This window comes from Phocoena sinus, chromosome 19 (assembly GCF_008692025.1).
Source record: "Phocoena sinus isolate mPhoSin1 chromosome 19, mPhoSin1.pri, whole genome shotgun sequence".
In the NCBI taxonomy this organism is placed as follows: Eukaryota; Metazoa; Chordata; class Mammalia; order Artiodactyla; family Phocoenidae; genus Phocoena; species Phocoena sinus.
The window spans coordinates 18,086,788-18,106,205 of record NC_045781.1 but is presented as its reverse complement, the minus strand read 5'-3'; the positions used below and the strand labels follow the sequence as shown (position 1 = coordinate 18,106,205).

General features: G+C 36.1%; 1 protein-coding gene across 3 annotated transcripts in view; it reads left to right on the top strand.

Annotated features, from left to right (window-relative positions):
* DPY19L3 (dpy-19 like C-mannosyltransferase 3) overlaps positions 1–19,418 on the top strand; it is a 74,965-nt gene that overhangs the window by 33,058 nt on the left and 22,489 nt on the right. For all 3 annotated transcript variants that reach the window (XM_032613592.1, XM_032613593.1, XM_032613594.1), the window contains 6 exons: positions 1,848–1,971; positions 2,514–2,648; positions 12,214–12,345; positions 13,941–14,042; positions 16,547–16,620; positions 16,784–16,942. In XM_032613592.1, coding sequence (XP_032469483.1) covers positions 1,848–1,971; positions 2,514–2,648; positions 12,214–12,345; positions 13,941–14,042; positions 16,547–16,620; positions 16,784–16,942 — 726 coding nt within the window. The remainder of the gene's footprint in view (positions 1–1,847; positions 1,972–2,513; positions 2,649–12,213; positions 12,346–13,940; positions 14,043–16,546; positions 16,621–16,783; positions 16,943–19,418) is intronic.

The window sequence follows — 19,418 nt, the reverse complement described above, 5'->3', positions numbered from 1 at the left end:
TCTCTTTGGGTTACCTAGTGGAGGTTTTCTTATTTAGTAAGGTAGAAAGTCCTACTTTTATATGTATATCTACAGCTGAGGAACAAAACACTGAATTGTAAGTCAAGAGAATCATCTATAATAATCCCAATTCTATTACCAGCTTGCTGTGTGATCAGTATTTCTCCAGCCACAAATCTCATCTCTTAAAAGGTTTATTAATATCTTTATTATCAACCTCAGTAAGATTGTATGCAGCTCATAATTAGCAAAGTATAAAGCACTGTACAAGTGTAAGGAAGTTCTTACATTATTTAATTAATATCTATTAATTTCCAAACCCTGGAGCATTATGAAATAGCATTTTTAAAAAACATATTCGAGATAAATCGAATTATTGCCTGACCTATTAAAAGCAACACCAATAGTCAGTAGCAGTCTTAAAACTTGAACATGAATTCTGATGTTGATTTTATGTTGTAATCCTCAACAAATTACTTTTTATTATAACTTTACTGAGTGCTTACTATATGCCAAGCACTTTACATCATACTTTATATGTATGATTTTAACAACCCTGTAGAGTGGGTACTATTATTATTACTTATTTTATTTTATTTTATTTTGTGTGTGTGTGTGTGGTATGCGGGCCTCTCACTGTTGTGGGCTCTCCCGTTGCGGAGCACAGGCTCCGGACACGCAGGCTCAGCGGCCATGGCTCACGGGCCCAGCCACTCTGCGGCATGTGGGATTCTCCCAGACCTGGGCACGAACCCGTGTCCCCTGCATCAGCAGGCAGACTCTCAACCAATTGCGCCACCAGGGAAGCCCATTATTACTATTTTAGAAGTGAGGTAATTGAAGCTTAAAAGGTCATTTTATACATATACATTATATGTATAAATATATAAAAAGGTTATGTGTGCATGTGTGTGTGTATATATATATATATATATATATGAGAATATTTATATAGGCATATATATTTATATATAGATAAAGGCATACACACACACACACACACACGTGCACACATGGAGCTAAGTCTTGGTCAGAATTCAAATGCAGAGTGTGAGACCACTATGTTATGCTGCCTCTTAACATTTTATTTATTTTTTATTTATTTATTTATTCTTTGCGGTACGCGGTCCTCTCACTGTTGTGGCCTCTCCCGTTGCGGAGCACAGGCTCTGGACGCGCAGGCTCAGCGGCCATGGCTCACGGGCCCAGCCGCTCCGCGGCATGTGGGATCTTCCCAGACCGGGGCACGAACCCACGTCCGCTGCATCGGCAGGCAGACTCTCAACCACTGTGCCACCAGGGAAGTCCGCTCTTAACATTTTAATCTAACATATTATTCCTGCTAAGAGTAAATTAAAGTCTGTAATTCAACTCTACTTCAACAAAAAATAAATTTAAAAAAAGAATAAATTAAAGTCAAATTTATTGTTTCTATTAAAAGTAAATAAAGACATTTATTGGATTCCTAGTATGTATAGGGATCGTTCTTGGTACTAGGTGTACGAAGTTGAAAACTTAACTACACTTGCCCTCTGGGGGTTCACATTTTAGGGGAGTCAAGGAGCTTTTAAAAGTTATTAATCAATGACAAAATTAAGACTCAAGTATAAAGCACTACCAGTTCTACCCCAGTTCTACCACTGCATACCTGTGGACAGGTTAGTTAAATTTTCTCAATGCCAGTTTTATGTTGCAGGCGTTATGATGATGATGATAAAGGCAAATTATTGAGAACCAAGAACCAAAATCTAAATATACTTAACATAATATGTCTTTCACTTTAGGAAATCTTTGAGGTAATGATAGTAAAAATTACTACTTTGGTCCTTTGTGTTTTCCTTGTGCAGAATAGATACCACAAGGGTTGAGTTTACCATCCCACTGAGAGAGAATTGGGCGCTGCCATTCTTTGCAATTCAGATAGCAGCAATTACATATTTCCTGAGACCAAACTTACAGCCCCTTTCTCAAGTAAGTTTTTATAATACTTTGTATATATTTTTAGCTCTCCAATTTTATCTTAGAAGCTTCAGAAAATGTGATGTTCATAGTGTCCAAGTGCATGTTAATAGTTCTTATTCCATGACCAATTTTTTAACTTGAGTTAAATTGTTTTCTTTTTCTAAACCTGTTCCTACTTTGCAAAGAAAATGTTTTCATTTTTGATGTTAAAAATATACTCTACATTATTTGCCCTTAAACAATTATGGCAAACCCACACAAAATTTCTACAGAACTGTCAGAATTTTTAAGCCATTGCTCTTGAGATGTGATTTGGTGCATTATCGCCTCCATGATAATATGGAGTACACATACCATATGTGAATATTTATATGCAGAGTGTCACGTCAGGCTATTTAGAACTTAAATAACAAATGCAAGAGTTTTCAGAGCAACAGTTCATAGTTTTTCTGTTTGGTTTATAGAGATATTGGCTGCTCTTCAGAACACTTGTCTGAGAGGCTTTTTATTACTAGAGACATGTAAATTATACAAAGATTTTCTTTTTACAGAGGCTGACACTTCTTGCCATTTTCATATCAACTTTTCTCTTTAGTCTAACATGGCAATTTAATCAATTTATGATGCTGATGCAAGCATTAGTGCTGTTCATACTGGACTCCTTGGACATGCTGCCAGCAGTGAAGGTAGGGTTTGCTCTCTTTTCTCAGTTGAGATGGTTGTTGTTTAATGTTTTATATGATAGAATGAGCTCAAAATATGCACATGCTTAATGATAAAGTTGAAGCTGCTTCTTAGCTATAATGTAAATATGCTGTAGTCAGTTGAAGCTGAGTAATTTATGCAGCCTAGTTTGACCATCTTAATTTTTATTCTGCTTATTTTACATTAAAAGATGGATTTATTTTGGGACTTCCCTGGCAGGCCAGTGGTTAAGACTCCACACTTCCACTGCAGGGGGCACAGGTTCGATCCCTGGTCGGGGAACAAAGATCCCACATGTGGCGTGGCCTTAAAAAAAAGATGGATTTATTTGGAGCACAAATGTCTAAATCAGTTGTCCTTTATAGAGTTGACTTAAATTTTAAAGTATAAGATAGCTATTTTAAAATGTATTACTGTGTACTGTCCCACCTCTTTTTCCCCAAGGAAATCAATGGGTGTATAACAGCTTTTCTGTGGTACTTTGTAAAATTTTCATAGTAACATTTACCAGTACGGGATGTGAATCCCTATTGATTGGTCAGAGGTCACATATGAAATAAGGAAATTATAAAGGAAACCATTGTTTGTCTCCCAGTGTGTGCTGCTGTCATTTAACTGTATGGTTTTTGTCATGTGCAGAAATATGTTTTAATGTGTTGTATATGTTTTTAAGTTGCTCATAGTTACTATTCCAAAGTAACAGTAACTTAAATATTTTCCAAGTATAATAAAATATTATCACCAGCTCTAAGGCAGCAATATAATCTAATAGAGAAGAGTTGTACTCACATATTCCATGTCAAAAGAGATGCAACAATCTTTGGAAACTGACTGAATCTGAATTAGGAAACATTAAAGTCAACCAACACACATATATTATCTATCTACTGAGTCATAATAATAGGATAGGCGCTATAGAAAATTCCAACCTGTATAAGACCTTGTCCCATCCACAGGGAGTTTGCCATCTAGCTTGGGAAATAAAGATGTCTATACAATTAAAGGGATGTCTGTATATCTATAGATGTCAATTTGTAGTAACAGTAAGTGCCAGAAGTCTAGAAGAGGAGACTTCTTTTTCGGCTAGAAAGGTTTCACAGAAAAGAGATGCTAGAGGTGGGCCAAAAATGAGGAGACTAGAATTTGGATGGAGTTTGAGAGGGGAAGATATGAAGGTAAAATACAGTAAAGAAAGCAGGTGGATAAATGGGAAAAGTATGTGAAAAAGAATGGATACTTCTATGGGTATAACTGAATCACTTTTCTGTATACCTGTAACACATCATTTATCAGCTATACTCCAATATAAAATAAAAATTAAAAAATTAAAACTATTTTTAATTAAAAAAAGAAAGCAGGTGGATAATCCAAAGTTAAAATGTGTATATATGTGTGTGGGTGTATAATATACGTATGTGTGTGTATATATATATGGTATTAGATAATGATAATAGAGCCCACATGCCTCTAAAACCTGCATGTACAAATGAAGCTGAGTCTGTTGCTGTCTGTTTATATTTGCTTTCCTGTTTTGTAAACTCTTTATGCTTTGTTCATGGAGACTTGCAGGCTAAGGGGAAGAGGTGCCTAGATACCTTTGTATTTCTTCTTGTCATACACGCTTAGGCCAGTTAGTCTCTTCATATGTGATATCACTTTCCCCCCTTTCTAACAAGTATGTTCAAAAGAACATTGTACATTTTAACATAAAAAATAAATTAATTAATAAATGAAAGAATAAATAAATAAAAATAAATAAATAATATTGAGCCATTTTGAATATATATATATATAAAAATTTTTTCCTAGTGTATAATTTTTCTGTAGTGTATTTTCACAGTAGGTATCAAAAGCCTAAGAAAACATGTATGTCTTTTCACCAAATTTTGACCTCTTGAAATTTATCCTAAGGAAATAATCAAACATGTTCATTTTAGCTGGACTGTAATAAGAAAAGTCTGGAAATGACCTAAGTCAATAGCAATAGGGTATTGTTAAACAAACACGTCTTAACTGTGTAACACAGTGTTAGTTATATATAACCATTAGTTTTCCTTCTCCCTGTTTTAAAAATAAAACATATGTATAGAGAGAGGAAAGTTTCCAGAAATATATGCATTAAAGTATTAGCAGTCAGCTATGTGATTGATGCTCTTATTTTCTTTTTGTTCTTTACATCTCTTGAATGTTTCTGTAATGAACATCTTTTTCTTTTTCTTTTTTAAAAAATTGGAAAACAGAATAAAAGGTACTATTTTGGCACACACACAAAACTAAAGAATAACACAGCTAATTTATTTCATATTCAGTTCTAAGCTTCGTTGAACTTTTATATTTGAAACTCTGTTGGCGTTAGAAGTAGTTATAACTATCAGAATTAAAGGAGGAACAGTATTATAATGAAAGGATCCTGGGTTATAATACCAGGTTGCTACTATCAACTCTGAAAATAACTAGCTCTTTAAACTTTGTCAAGTGATATAACTTCTTGGAGCCTTAGTTTCTTCATAAATTGGAATCACTGATCTCTAATCATATTGAATGGGAAAGAGTCAGTATAATTGATATAGAAAAAAGTAATACAAATTCAGAGCCTGATGTGGTGACAAGAAGCAATATATTTTTCAGTACACATCATCTTCTTTTCATGGATGATGGAAAATCTCTTACCATCAAAAGATCAAGTTTTCAGTGAGAAATGTGTACAGGGTTTTAAAATATAAAACAGAACAGTAAATGTTATTACTAAGCATATAATTCTGTTCGATTAAAGACTAAGAATGTGGAGACTACCTGTTGTGAAAACAAAACACATTAGTGATCAGTGCCTAAGAGGCAATTTTAAAGTGCTCCACGTGGTTCCAGACAAAATGAAGGAAACGCACTTCTTATTCTTCCTACTAAGTACAATTAAAAGCCCTAGACAATATGTAAAAAACAAATATAAGAAAATTTTGAGAGGTGGAGAAAAGAAAGTAGACTACACCTAGAGACCTCGAAACCAGAGGAAGAATATGGCAGTGAGTTCACTGGGTTTTCTTTTTGCTGCATATATCTCAGACTAGGTACTGGGAAAGTCAGCAATCAGGAGAAACCAATGGACTCAAACCAAAAAAGCCCCAAGAAAAGCCAAAAGGACAAGAAAGGGTGAAGCATGAATGCCACGTGGAGAACCTTCAACTTCAACCTATTGGTAATGAGACAGCCCTCCCCATTTCTGCCGGGATGGTGTCAGCAGAGAGCCTAAACTTTCATCTTCACCCAGCAGTAATGAGACACCTCTTTCTTCTGCCCCTCAAAAGTCAGTGGAGGTCAAATGTCCAGGTCACCCTGGACATCCAAACCCATCTGGAAATAATGAGGCAGTGTCCTTTCCTCAGTGGCATGACGCTGGCATGGTGTCAGAGGAGGTCTGCTGACGCAGAAGATTTACATAAGATTCCGAGTTCCATAACATAATACAATACAACTGAAGATCATTTGTTAAACTAAGAACCAGGAAAATCTCTTGAATGAACAGAGACCATCAGCAGGTGCCAAAACCAAGGCACACAAAAGTTGAATTACCTGACAAGGAATTTAAAGCAGCTATCATAAAAAAATTCTCATTGAGCAATTACAAACACACTTGAAACAAATGAAAAATAGGAACTCTTAACAGAGATTTAGAAGATAAAAAGAAGCAAATGGAAATTTTAGAACTGAAAAATTCCAATAATGAAAATAAAAACCTCAAAAGATGGGCTTCCCTGGTGGCACAGTGGTTAAGAATCCACCTGCCAATGCAGGGGACATGGGTTCAATCCCTGGTCCAGGAAGATCCCACATGCTGCGGAGCAACTAAGCCTGTGCGCCACAACTACTGAGCCTGCACTCTAGAGCCCGCGAGCCACAACTACTGAAGCCCACATGCCTAGAGCCCGTGCTCCACAACAAGAAAAGCCATTGCAGTGAGAAGCCCACAGACTGCAGTGAAGAGTAGCCCCCGCTTGCCTCAATTAGAGAAAGCCCGCACACAGCAACGAAGACCCAATTCAGCCTAAAAAATAAACAAATTAATTAAAATAAATAAATTTTTTAAAACCCAGAAACTCAGTAGATGGACTCAACAGTAGACTGGAATGGACAGAGGAAAGAATCAGTGAACTTGAAGACAGAACAGTTTAGAAATGAACTAATTTGAACAAGAAAATAGGCTGGAAAAAAATGAACAGAGCTTCAGAGACCTATGGGACTGTAACAAGAAGTCTAATTCATATAATCAGAACCCCAAAAGGAGAGAAAGAGAGTGAGGCTGGAAAAAGTATTTGAAAAAAATACTTTTTGAAGGAATGTCAAAAACTTCCCAAATTTGTCAAAACCTACAGAATCAAGAAGCTGAGCTAATGTCAAATAGGGTAAACCCAAATAAACCAATGCCAAGATACATCATAATCAAACTTCTGGAGAATAAAGATAAAGAAAAAAATCTTGAAAGCAGTCAGAGAAAAATGATACCTATAGGGGAAAACCAGTTTGAACGACAGTGGGTTTCTCATCAGAAACCATGGTGCTGAAAGAATAGAATGGTCAACCCAGAATTCTATAGCCAGCAAAAATATCTTTCAGGAAAGAAAGGGAAAGCAAAACATTCTCAGATGAAGGAAAACTAGCAGAATTTGTTACCTATGGACCTACTGTTAAAAAAAAAATGGCTAAATGAAGTTCTTGAAATAGAAGGAAATGATAAAAGAAGAAATGTTGGGACATCAGGAAGAGAGAAAAGGCAATTAAAAGTAAAAATATGAATAAATATAATAAACTTCCTCTCTCATCTTGAGTGTTCTAAATTATGTTTGATAGCCGAAGCAAAAATAATAATGTGGTCTTATGGTTCTCAATGTATGTAGAGGAAATATTTATGACAGTTGTAAATGGGAAAAGTAAAGGGAATTAAATTGATGTAAAATTTCTACACTTGATTCAAACTGGTAAAATGTCCACACTAGTAGACTGTAGTAAGTTATGAATGTATAATGTAATAACCCAGAACAACCACTAAAAATCTGTACACAGAGATACATTCAAAAATACTATAAATAAGTAAAAATGGAATTCTAAGAATATTCAGGTTACCCACAGGAAGGCAGAAAAGAAATGGAAAATGGAGTGAACAAACAGCAAATGATAAAATGGCAGATTTAAGACCTATCATATCAATAATAACACATATATACAATAGAATATTACTCAGCCATGAAAAGAAACGAAATTGAGTTATTTGTAATGAGGTGGATGGACCTAAAGTCTGTCATACAGAGTGAAGTCAGAAAGAGAAAAACAAATACCATATGCTAACACATATATATGGAATCTAAAAAAAAAAAATGGTTCTCAAGAACCTAGGGGCAGGACAGGAATAAAGACGCAGACATAGAGAATGGACTTGAGGACACGGGGTGGGGGAAGGGTAAGCTGGGACGACGTAAGAGAGTGGCATTGACATATATACATTACCAAATGTAAAATAGATAGCTAGTGGGAAGCAGCTGCATGGCACAGGGAGATCAGCTCAGTGCTTTGTGACCACCTAGAGGGGTGGGATAAGGAGGGTGGGAGGGAGATGCAAGAAAGAGGGAGGGGATATGTGGATATATGTATGCACATAGCTGATTCACTTTTTTATACAGCAGAAACTAACACAACGCTGTAAAGCAATTATACTCCAATAAAGACGTTTAAAAAATTACATTAAAGGTAAATGATCTAAATACAACTATTTAAAGACAGAGATGGGTTAGAATAGATTAAAAAAGCACAAACCAATTGTTTTCTACAAGGAACTCACTTCAAACAAACAGTATAGGTAGATTGAAAATAAAAGGGTAGGAAAAGATGCACCATGCAAATATTAATCAAAAGAAAGTAAGAGTGGCTATATTAATATCAGGTAATGTAGGCATGAGAGCAAAGAAAATTACCAGAATAGTATATACTAATAAAAGTATTAATCCACCAAGAAGACATAGCAATCCTAAATGTACATGTACTAACCAACAGTGCCACAGTATATGTGAAGCAAAAACTGTGACAGAACAGAAAGGAGAAACAGACAAACCCAAAAAGAATTGAGGACTTCAGCACCCCTCTCTCTCAACAATTGAGAACCAGACAGAAATCGTTAAGGATATAGAACTCAACAACACCATCAACTAACAGGATCTAACCAACATTTATAGAACATTCCACCCAACAACAGCAGAATACCCAATGGATTGAATCAATGGATTCAAACTAGAAATCAACAAAAAGATAAGGAAATTTCCAATATTTGGAAACTAAGCAGCACACTTCTAAATAATCTATGGGTCAAAGAGGAAGCCTTGAGGAAACACTGAACTCAGTGGCAACAAAAATGCAACATATCAAACCTTGTGTGGTGCAGCTAAAGCAGCACTAAGAGGGAAATGTGTACCACTACACACATTATAAAAGAGGAAAAATCTAAACCATAACCAAGCTCCCACCTTATGAAACTAGGAAAGCAAGAGCACAATAACCCCAACTCAAGCAGAAGGAAGAAAACAATAAAGAAAAGAACAAAAATCAGTGAAATTGAAAACATAAAAACAATAGAGAAAATTAGTGAAATAAAAAGCTAGTTCTTTCAAAAGATCAGTAAAACTACAGACCTTCCTAATTCCCTTGGAGCATTAAACATTCAATGTTAGCACACTTTGATACCAAAGTTCTGATTCTCTGTGGCAGTACTTATGTTCTAGCCAGTTAAGAACATAGACTCTAGAACCAGCTGCCTCGATTTGAATGAGTTGATATAAGTGAGTCATTTATCATACTCCCTGATATTTTATGAATGTTAAAAAATGTTAACAATGTTTAATTATGAATGATAATGAAGAGCATGAGCATGCCATTGAAGAAAATTTTGATTGTTCTGTGTAGGAAGACAGTATTATTGCTGCCTTGTTTCTAAACCTGAACTAATAGAACCTGAGAAGGAACATCAAAAGTACCACTGGAAAAAAAAAATACCACTGATAATCCACAACTTTCCAGTATACAGTACTGCTCAGTATTACATTTCTGGCTGATCACCCACAGTGTTTCTCTTGAACCTAGGATACCATTACAGTTGACCCTTAAACAACATGAGTATCACTGCGTGGGTCCACTTATATGCAGATTTTTCCAATAAATATATACAGTCCTCTGCGGTTGGTTGAATTCATGGATGCAGAAGGCTGACCATGGGACTTGAACATCCAAGGATTTTGTTAATCCACTGTGGGTACTGAAACCAGTCCCCCACAGATACCAATGGATGACTGTACATTTATAAAACTGTGCAATCTTGTAACACAGACTGCTCTTTTTTCTCTAAATATTCCTACTTGGTGTAAAAAAAGACTGCCAGCATCAAAAAACATCGTAATCCAAATAAAGACAAAAAAAGTTTTATTTTAAAAAAATGTATTCCTGAATGAGTCATTATGCTTAAAGAGTTCCTACAGATTTAATGAGGAAAATATTTACACCCTTACGGAAAAGGGAGCAAAAGATACAAATACTTCGTAGAAGGAAAAGCATCAAAAGGAATAAAATATGTAGGTATAAATTGAACAAAAGAAGTGCAGACTTATACCCAGAAAACTACAGAACACTGTTGAAAGTTTTAAAGACCTGCATAAATTGGAAAGATTTCCCATGTTCATGGATTGGAAGACTTTCTATTGTTAAGGTGGCAGTACTCCCCAAATGGATCTACAAATTGAACATGGTTCCTCTCAGAATCCCAGTTGCAGAAATCGACAAGCTGATCCTAAAATTCATATGGCAACTCAAGGGACCCAGAATAGCGAAAAAGATCATGAAAAAGAACAAAGTTGGAAGACTCACACTTTTCAATTTCACAACTTAACTTCCAAGGTAATCCTTCCAGGAGGATCCCACATACTGTGGAGCAGCTGAGCCCGTGCACCACAACTACTGAGCCTGCGCTCTAGAGCCCACGAGCCACAACTACTGAAGCCCCCATGCCTAGAGCCTGTGCTCTGCAACGAGAAGCCACCGCAATGAGAAACCCACGCACCACAACAAAGAGTAGCCCCCGCTCACCGCAACTAGAGAAAGCCCGCACTCAGCAGCAAAGACCCAATGTGACCAAAAATAAATAAAAATTAAATTAAAATTTTTTTTTAAAAATTGGAAAACCCCATTTTAAAAAATGGTGCTGTGATAACTGGATATCTGTATGCAAAAGAATGAAGTTGGACTGGACCCCTTCTTCTTACCATACACAATCATGAGCTCAAACTAGATCATAGACCTGATTTTAAGAACTAAAACTATGAAATGTTTAGAGGAAAAGATAGGAATAAATATTTATGACCTTGGAGTAGCCCAAGCCTTCTTTGATATAACACCCAAAGCACAAGTGACTAAAGAAAAAATTAGATGAATTGGACTTCATCAAAGTTAAAAACTTTTGTACCTGGAAGGATACCATCAAGAAAGTGAAAAGATGGGCTTCCCTGATGGTGCAGTGGTTGCGAGTCCACCTGCCGATGCAGGGGACACGGGTTCATGCCCCGGTCTGGGAGGATCCCACATGCTGCGGAGCAGCTGGGCCTGTGGGCCATGGCTGCTGAGCCTGCGTGTCCGGAGCCTGTGCTCTGCAATGGGAGAGCCCACAACAGTGAGAGGCCCACGTACAGCAAAAAAATAATAATAATAAAGTGAAGAGACAACTCACAAAATATGAGACAATATTTGCAAATCATATATCTGAATAAGGATTTCCAGAATATATAAAGAATTCTTACAACTCTTTCAACGTTAAAATATGGACAAAAGATTAGATAGATATTTCTCCAAAGAAGATATATAAATGTTCAATAAGGACCTGAAAAGATGCTCAACATCATTAGTCATTAGGGAAGATTGGGAAATAATGGAGTACGGTAAAAATACTGATTGTTGGGCTTCACTGGTGGCGCAGTGGTTGAGAGTCCGCCTGCCGATGCAGGGGACACAGGTTCGTGCCCCGGTCTGGGAGGATCCCCCATGCCGCGGAGCGGCTGGGCCCGTGAGCCATGGCCGCTGAGCCTGCGCGTCCGGAGCCTGTGCTCCACAACGGGAGAGGCCACAACAGTGAGAGGCCCGCGTACCGCAAAAAAAAAAAAAAAAAAAAATACTGATTGTTGGAATACAGTAAAACACTATAGGCCATAACTGTAAAGAAATTTAGAAGAAAATTAAAGACTACAAACAGCATTTGCCTATTCCTAGAATATATTTATACCATTGTTTGCTTCCTCTACTTCATATATCCCTGTTCTTCTTAATGTTATAAAGTTGAAAATGTTCTGTAATTAAAAGGTAAATAAAGAGTTACTATCTTCCTTTCTTAGACTGTATTACTTGACGCTAGGTGTGTTTTCTGCATTATTTATAACTTGAGATGTATCCAACTAGTGACCAACCTGTCAGCATGTGGGAGTCTCTTGATAAAAATTTGTTTAACCATCTAATCCTTGGTTGTTGCAGGTGACATGGCTGTATGGTATACAGCTAACAGGTTTATTCCTTGTCTGCATTCTTCAGTTTTTTAATTCCATGATTCTCGGATCATTGCTTATCAGTTTTAACCTTTCGGTGTTAATTGCAAGAAAACTTCAGGTAGGACTTTTTTTTGTCCTTAATCAAAGTAAATTTTTTTTTTAATTGTGTGGTTGTTTAGACCTTGTTTTCATATAGTATACAAAGGAACATTTATAACCAAATTTCCACTAAAAAGCAGTAGGGCCATTATTTGCTTTTTTTGAAGTGCATGGTATAGCATTTGTTTTCAGGCTTTCTGATCTGCCATTCCTTTGTTTTGACGTTTATTATTTCTTAGAAAATTGGAATCTTAATTAAATTCAGGATTAGCCAGAGATACTTGTTTGACTGCCATTGGTTTAAAGTTGGAATAAAAGAGAAAAAAATGTTGACTTTTTTCATGTGTGAACTCAAGAGTGAAAAGAACATATTGCTTTGTGGAAATGTGTTTGTCACAGTCTTTAAAGTTGGTGGACACCTTGTTATTTGAAGTAGTAACACCACTCTTTCCCCCATCCTTCCATATCATATTATTGATTTTTAAGTGAGTTAAAATTAACTCTGTTTTGAGAATTTTGAGATTCCAAATAAATACCTTTAGAAAAAAATGGGACATTTCCTAGAATAACATGTTTTGACATTGGCCTCATCTTTTGACTTTATTATATAATTAAAATCTCTTAAATTTACATAAAATTTAAGAGTTAGTTGTTTTTCCTTAATAATGTTGCAAAGCCTGTTTTCTGTCTTATAAGCATATGAGAAACATTTCTCATAAGCACTTTTATATCAAGAAGCTGTTTTGTTTTCCATTTTGGGAAGAATAAATACATTTTGTTATTAGTCTTTTGAGTGAGAGCTGCTATGGACAAATCTTCACAAAATTTAAAAAAACAGGCTTTTAGTTGACTATTAAAAACTGTACTTCTAGGGCTTCCCTGGTGGCGCAGTGGTTGGGAGTCCGCCTGCCGATGCAGGGGACATGGGTTCGTGTCCCGGTCCGGGAAGATCCCACATGCCGCGGCAGCGGCTGGGCCCGTGAGCCATGGCCGCTGAGCCTGCGCGTCCGGAGCCTGTGCTCCACAACGGGAGAGGCCACAGCAGTGAGAGGCCCGCATATCGCAAAAAAAAAAAAAAAAAACTGTACTTCTCATTTATCCTTTTAACCTTAATTATAAATAAACATCACTTATATTTGAACTGTTTAGATATTATTATATTTGATAATCCATAAAGTTATTTAAGGGTTATAAGAAAACTATTATGTATCAAAGAGCACAATTTACCTTTTTTATATAGGTCTTTTATTTAATGGGTTATAGTCTGTGATATATGAATCAGTGGATAAAAAGATGAATCAGTGGATCAAGTTCAGTCAGTATATGCTGAGTACCTTCTAAGTGGCCGACTCCATACTCTGGTTGAAGAGGTCTTTAAAAAAAAAAAAAAGGACTAGGATACATTTCCTCATCATATGGAGCTTATTATTAAGTGATTCATTTACTATTAGAAAAAGACAAATTTTAAGACAATGTAACCTCATGAAAATTAGGTTATATTTTCCCCATATGTTGTGTGACCCAATGTTTTAAATTCTTAAGTAATCTCATCTTAAATGTTTATGAAGTTATATTAAAATTAAAAAATTGAAACTCAACTCTTTTAATTTCTAGAAAAACCTGAAAACTGGAAGCTTCCTTAATAGGCTTGGGAAACTATTGTTACATTTATTTGTGGTTTTATGTTTGACACTTTTTCTCAACAACATTATTAAGGTAGGTTAATAAAATGACATATTTAATTTAGCATTACTAAAGAGTTACCACTTTTACTTTAAACAGACTCAGTTTTACCTTTGTTTCAGTAACAGGATTATTTTCTTGATTTTAGTCCTTGATTTCTATTTGCTCTTAACATGTTCTACTTTGAACCCACCTTTTGAGTTATTAAACTTTTTTAAAACTCAGCTTTAAAAGCATTAAACAAGTATTTCTCTAAATTTAAAGCTTCTACTTTTTAGAGCGTTTTCTGTACTACGGTACTAAAAAAAAAAAAATGACATGATTTTTATTGGGGTAAGTTCATAAATAAACTGGGTTTACTGTCGGAACCACATTGATTAATTGAGATGATTTCACCCCTCTGGGAAGGCTGGTCTCAGGACAGAAGACAGCTGCATGTACATGACAGACTCCTCTTCTGTAAGAGAATGGCAGTCTCTCTCCCTGTCTGTTGACTGTCAAAGAAAAAACAGATCCTTCACTCAGTCAACCACATTAAACACCTCCACTCCAGGTCCTTGTCACTATTTTCTTAAACTCTATATAGTTCACTACTTATCAAAAACTTATTTGAGGGACTTCCCTGGTGGCTCAGTGGTTAAGAATCCACCTGCCAATGCAGGGGACATGGGTTCGAGCCCTGATCCGGGAAGATCCCACACGCCGCGGAGGAACTAAGCTCGTGCGCCACAACTACTGAGCTTGCGCTCTAGAGCCTACGAGCCACAACTACTGAGCCTGCGTGCTGCAACTACTGAAGTCCACATGCTTAGAGCCCATGCTCCGCAACAAGAGAAGCCACCGCAATGAGAAGCCTGCACACCGCAACAAAGAGTAGCCCCCGCTCGCTGCAACTAGAGAAAGCCCACGTGCAGCAACAAAGACCCAATGCAGCCATAAATAAATAAAATTTATTAAAATAAAAAACAAAACATTTGAGCAGAACAACCAGCATTTCTGAAAGACTGGCTGAAAGATATGCAGTCAATCCATTTCACCGCTCTACATGTTCAGTTATCTGTGCCTGGATTAAGCCAGGAGAGAGCTACTTGTCTGGACCACTGTTTTTTGACTCCCCAAAGAATAATGCCTACTGAATTGCACTTGATGTTCTGCCAGCTACCTACAATTAGAAGAATTTTAAAAAATAGTCTTTGAGACTGTTTGCTGTTTTTACTGTACCCATGGGGAAAATTTCTCTTGAGTCTCAGCTTTAGGATTATAAGGATGTCTCTTGAGCAACTGGTTTGTTTTAATCTTATGACCCTGTGCGTAGCATAAATGCTTTTATTTCCCTCTTTGTATTTGCTACTAGAATGCATGAGCCCGGATTTGTGGCTCATATCTACTGAATATATTTTGTGTACTAACCTCAGTTCTGGATTAATCTTATTTTCTTTTCTATCGTCATTTTTCTTCTGATACAATTTCTTCACCCATTTATGTTATATGAATTTTTGTCAGCCATAAATTAAAAATAAAATAATGTGAATTAAAATTATACTCACTAATAATAAACACTGGCATTTGTCTCTTCACCCCTTGAGGGTTATTGCTGTGTCTTGAATTGTCTTTGAAAGAATGAGTCTTATATCAGTTGTATCTGCAGACAGAAAAACCCAAAGCAAAATAGGCTTTGTGGGCTGTGTTCCTATTTGAGGTTTCAGATCATGATATTATCGGTTTTCTTTTTTTTTTTTTTTTTTATTATCGGTTTTCTGATTTTAAAAGTTGTACTCACTGGGCTTCAGCTGTCTCCCTCTCCCTGAAACCAAAGAACCTCATCTTTTATCTATTTTGCACGTTGAACTTATGCCGAGATTTTGTTTGCAAAAACGATTCTGCTAAAAAAAAAAAAAACATAGGAATGGAGGGTGTTTGAAAATCCCTGCTTTTGAATGAAATAATGCCATTTGCAGCAACATAGATGGATCTAGAGATTATCATACCAAGTGAAGTAAGTCAGAACAAGGAAGACAAACACCATATGATATCACTTATATGTGGAATCTAAAATATAATGCAAATGAACTTATTTACAAAACAGAAACAGACACAGACATAGAAAACAAATTTAGGATTACCCAAGGGGAACAGGGTTGGAGGAGGGATAAACTAGGAGTTTGGGATTAGCAGATACGTACTACTATATATAAAATAGATAAACAACAAGTTCCTACTGTAAAGTACAGTGTACTGTATTCAATATAAACCATAATAGAAAAAATATATATGTATAACTGAATCACTTTACTGTACACCAGAAACTAACACAACATTGTAAATCAACTATACTTAAATAATTTTTTTTAATGAAAAAATCCCTGCCTTAGAATTTCTCAGTTCTAAGACCTATTGTAAACATTTACTAATTTTACACATACACATACATACAGTCCTATGAAATGGAGTGCTGAAGATGTGTATTCAATGGGAAATTATCAGAAAACCATGCATAAAAAACTGATAGCAATTTTTATTTTCTCCCTCCCCGACAGAAAATTCTTAACCTCAAGTCAGACGAACACATATTTAAATTTCTGAAGGCAAAATTTGGATTTGGAGCAACAAGGTATGACTGAATTTAAAGTCTGTGTTTGCTTTCTATACTAAATCAGCAGGGTCTTTAAAATGTAAGTTATCAGTTCTTAATTTCAGGCTTATTTTGAGGAAAAGTTGGAGGTTTACTTATCTTGTACTTGAATTTAATACTTTGCTTTCCCTTTGTTTCCTAGAGATTTTGATGCAAACCTGTATCTGTGTGAAGAAGCATTTGGCCTTCTGCCTTTTAATACATTTGAAAGGCTTTCAGATACTCTGCTTTTTTATGCTTATATATTTGTTCTGTCCATCACAGTGATTGCAGCATTAGCTGTTGCCTTCCGTAATCTCAGGTATGGCGTATTTCAGAAATCTAATTCTATGCTTTAATGAACTTGTTCTGTGTTGCAGAAAAATTGCTAAGTTGAAAATCAAAACATCAGATACAGAACAGAGTACAGTCATCTTAAAGGGGGAACGTACCCAAGTTAGCGTGGACTGTACTCTCAGTTGGTAAGGGTGGAGTAGTTAAAAGACAGTAAAAAGTAGTAGCTGCCATGCACACAGTCTGGGTTGAGGTCCTGGCTCACATACTTGGGAACAATGTGATCTTTGAGCCAGTTACATAACCCTTCATTATTTCCATTTCCATTTCTGTAGAATGAGAGCACTAAGAGTACTCTACAGGGTTTTGTGAGAAATAAATAAACGAAAATTACATAAAGTACTTAAAGCAGTGCCTCATGCATAGAGTATATTGTGTAGATTTCAGCTATCATTAGCAAGTGTTATTGACTTGTAGTCTCTCTGTTTTGTTCCCATTATTAATTTCCTGTGTTTTTCTACCTTTTTTCTCCAGCTACCTTTTTTATTTCTCATGAACTGTCAAGAGTTAACCATTGTTTATTTGTTTTGTTGCATCTTGTTTAAGGGCTTATAAAGTTGGAATGGACCATAATTATTAGCATCTACTAAAAGTCTTAAGTATTAGTTGACAGTGTTTTAAAACTTAGGATGTCTGCTAATCTACTTAAAAGAGAAAGTCAGGGAGTATGAAGAACACCTACATATCAAGCTGATGGAGGTTTTTGCATTTACTATCCATGTTAAATTGAAACAAGATTAAGTGTAAGAAGTTGAAGCTACTGTCATTTGTGGAAAAGTAATGAAGCCCAGAAGGAAGCCCTTTTCCTGTGTAGTTACCTTGCCAATTAAGGTGCTGGTGAGCTGTGATTCGCAGCCACTGGAGAGCTGTGCTGGGAGAAAGTCATTACAATGAGCCCAGATCAGTTGAGGTGTTTTATGATTATTAAGAATGAAGCAACATTGAACCATGAAGCTATTTCACTGACTATAAACTATTTTAGTATCTTTCAGAAGTGTTCTTTTTATACCGAGTCCAAGATAAAAATTTAGCCCCATGAAAATAGATGGAAATTATTCTAGACAGTGTAACTTAATGTTATTCCAGACACACCAGGTGTCAACAGGACTCTAGACAGCATGCAAAGCAGGAAGTTCAGTTGGCCTGCAGTGTTGTGTGAAAATGTCTGCCATGCTCAGCATGAACCTATGGGCCGTCCTTGGAAGCTTATTTGGTATATGATTATAGATAAAGATTTTACCAGGTAGGGATATTAGGACTTTATTAGAGGAAAGCACTACATTAATTAAAGTCATTTAAGAATTATAGTGTCTCAATGTGAATTAACGTCTAAGTAATTTGAAGGATATATTATCAATGCCAAGTATTTAAAGTATTTCTACCTTCTAGTACTAGGAAGGATGGTACCATTACGTTTATACACCACATCTACATTAGTGTGTAGTATATAACTGAAAAGGATACCCTGTTCTATACTCATGGGATTAATAGAGCTTTCCAGCTCAGTTGTGGGCACCGGGAGAGGTGTTGCAGAATTCTCCCAGGTATCAAGGGAGGATGAGAGGGTATGTTCTTGTCTGGAGTAATCTTTTAGTATCAATGGAAGCCAGAGTTTGGGTTGTGATATATAACGTTTAAGTAAAGATTATCACCAGTGGTGAAAATTACCATAGAGTATCATTTTAATTTTCTTATGTATCTAGGGTGGTGAAAAAGAGGATTTCCAGGAAATAACAGGTCTATAGTTACATAGAAGCATTGTACATATCCAAGTCTATTGGATTTGTGTGAAGGATAAGTGGGGCCTTTACAGAAGTATTATTTTTATCCTAAGCTGGCAGCCCTTACTGTTGTTTCCTTTTCCCCTTGACAACAAATTGTGCAAATCTGAACCCACTCATCCATCTCAACATCATTCAAGTGGGGACAACCAGACAGTACGTGCTTCCCAGTGTGATGCAATATGGAATACATCATATCCCCATGAAGTGTACTTGCCAAAATAAATGAACTTGACTCTAATAATTAACCTCTAGATCTAATTACAAGTTTATAAGAAACATGGGAATAGAGAAATAATATAAAATGGCACCACGAGGAGACAATCGGCCAATTCCAGAAGGTAGGAACAGTTATAGGACAAATTGTGCATTTTCTTCAAAGAGTAAATGCCCTTAAAAGTGGGGAGGGGGGAGTACTTATATTGATTGAAAGATAATTTAAAGAGACACTGATGAAATGCAGTATGAAAGCTTTGGATCCTCATTCAAAGAAACCACCTGAAAAAACCTATTGTTTTTTCAATTTCTATTGTTCTAGAAAATAGAACGTGAACTGGGTGTTAGATGATGTTGAAGGGTTATTGTTAATTTTATGGGTGCAGTCATCTTAATGTAGCCATATTTGATTTTTTAAATCACGTTAGGGTACTTGCCTGGTGACGC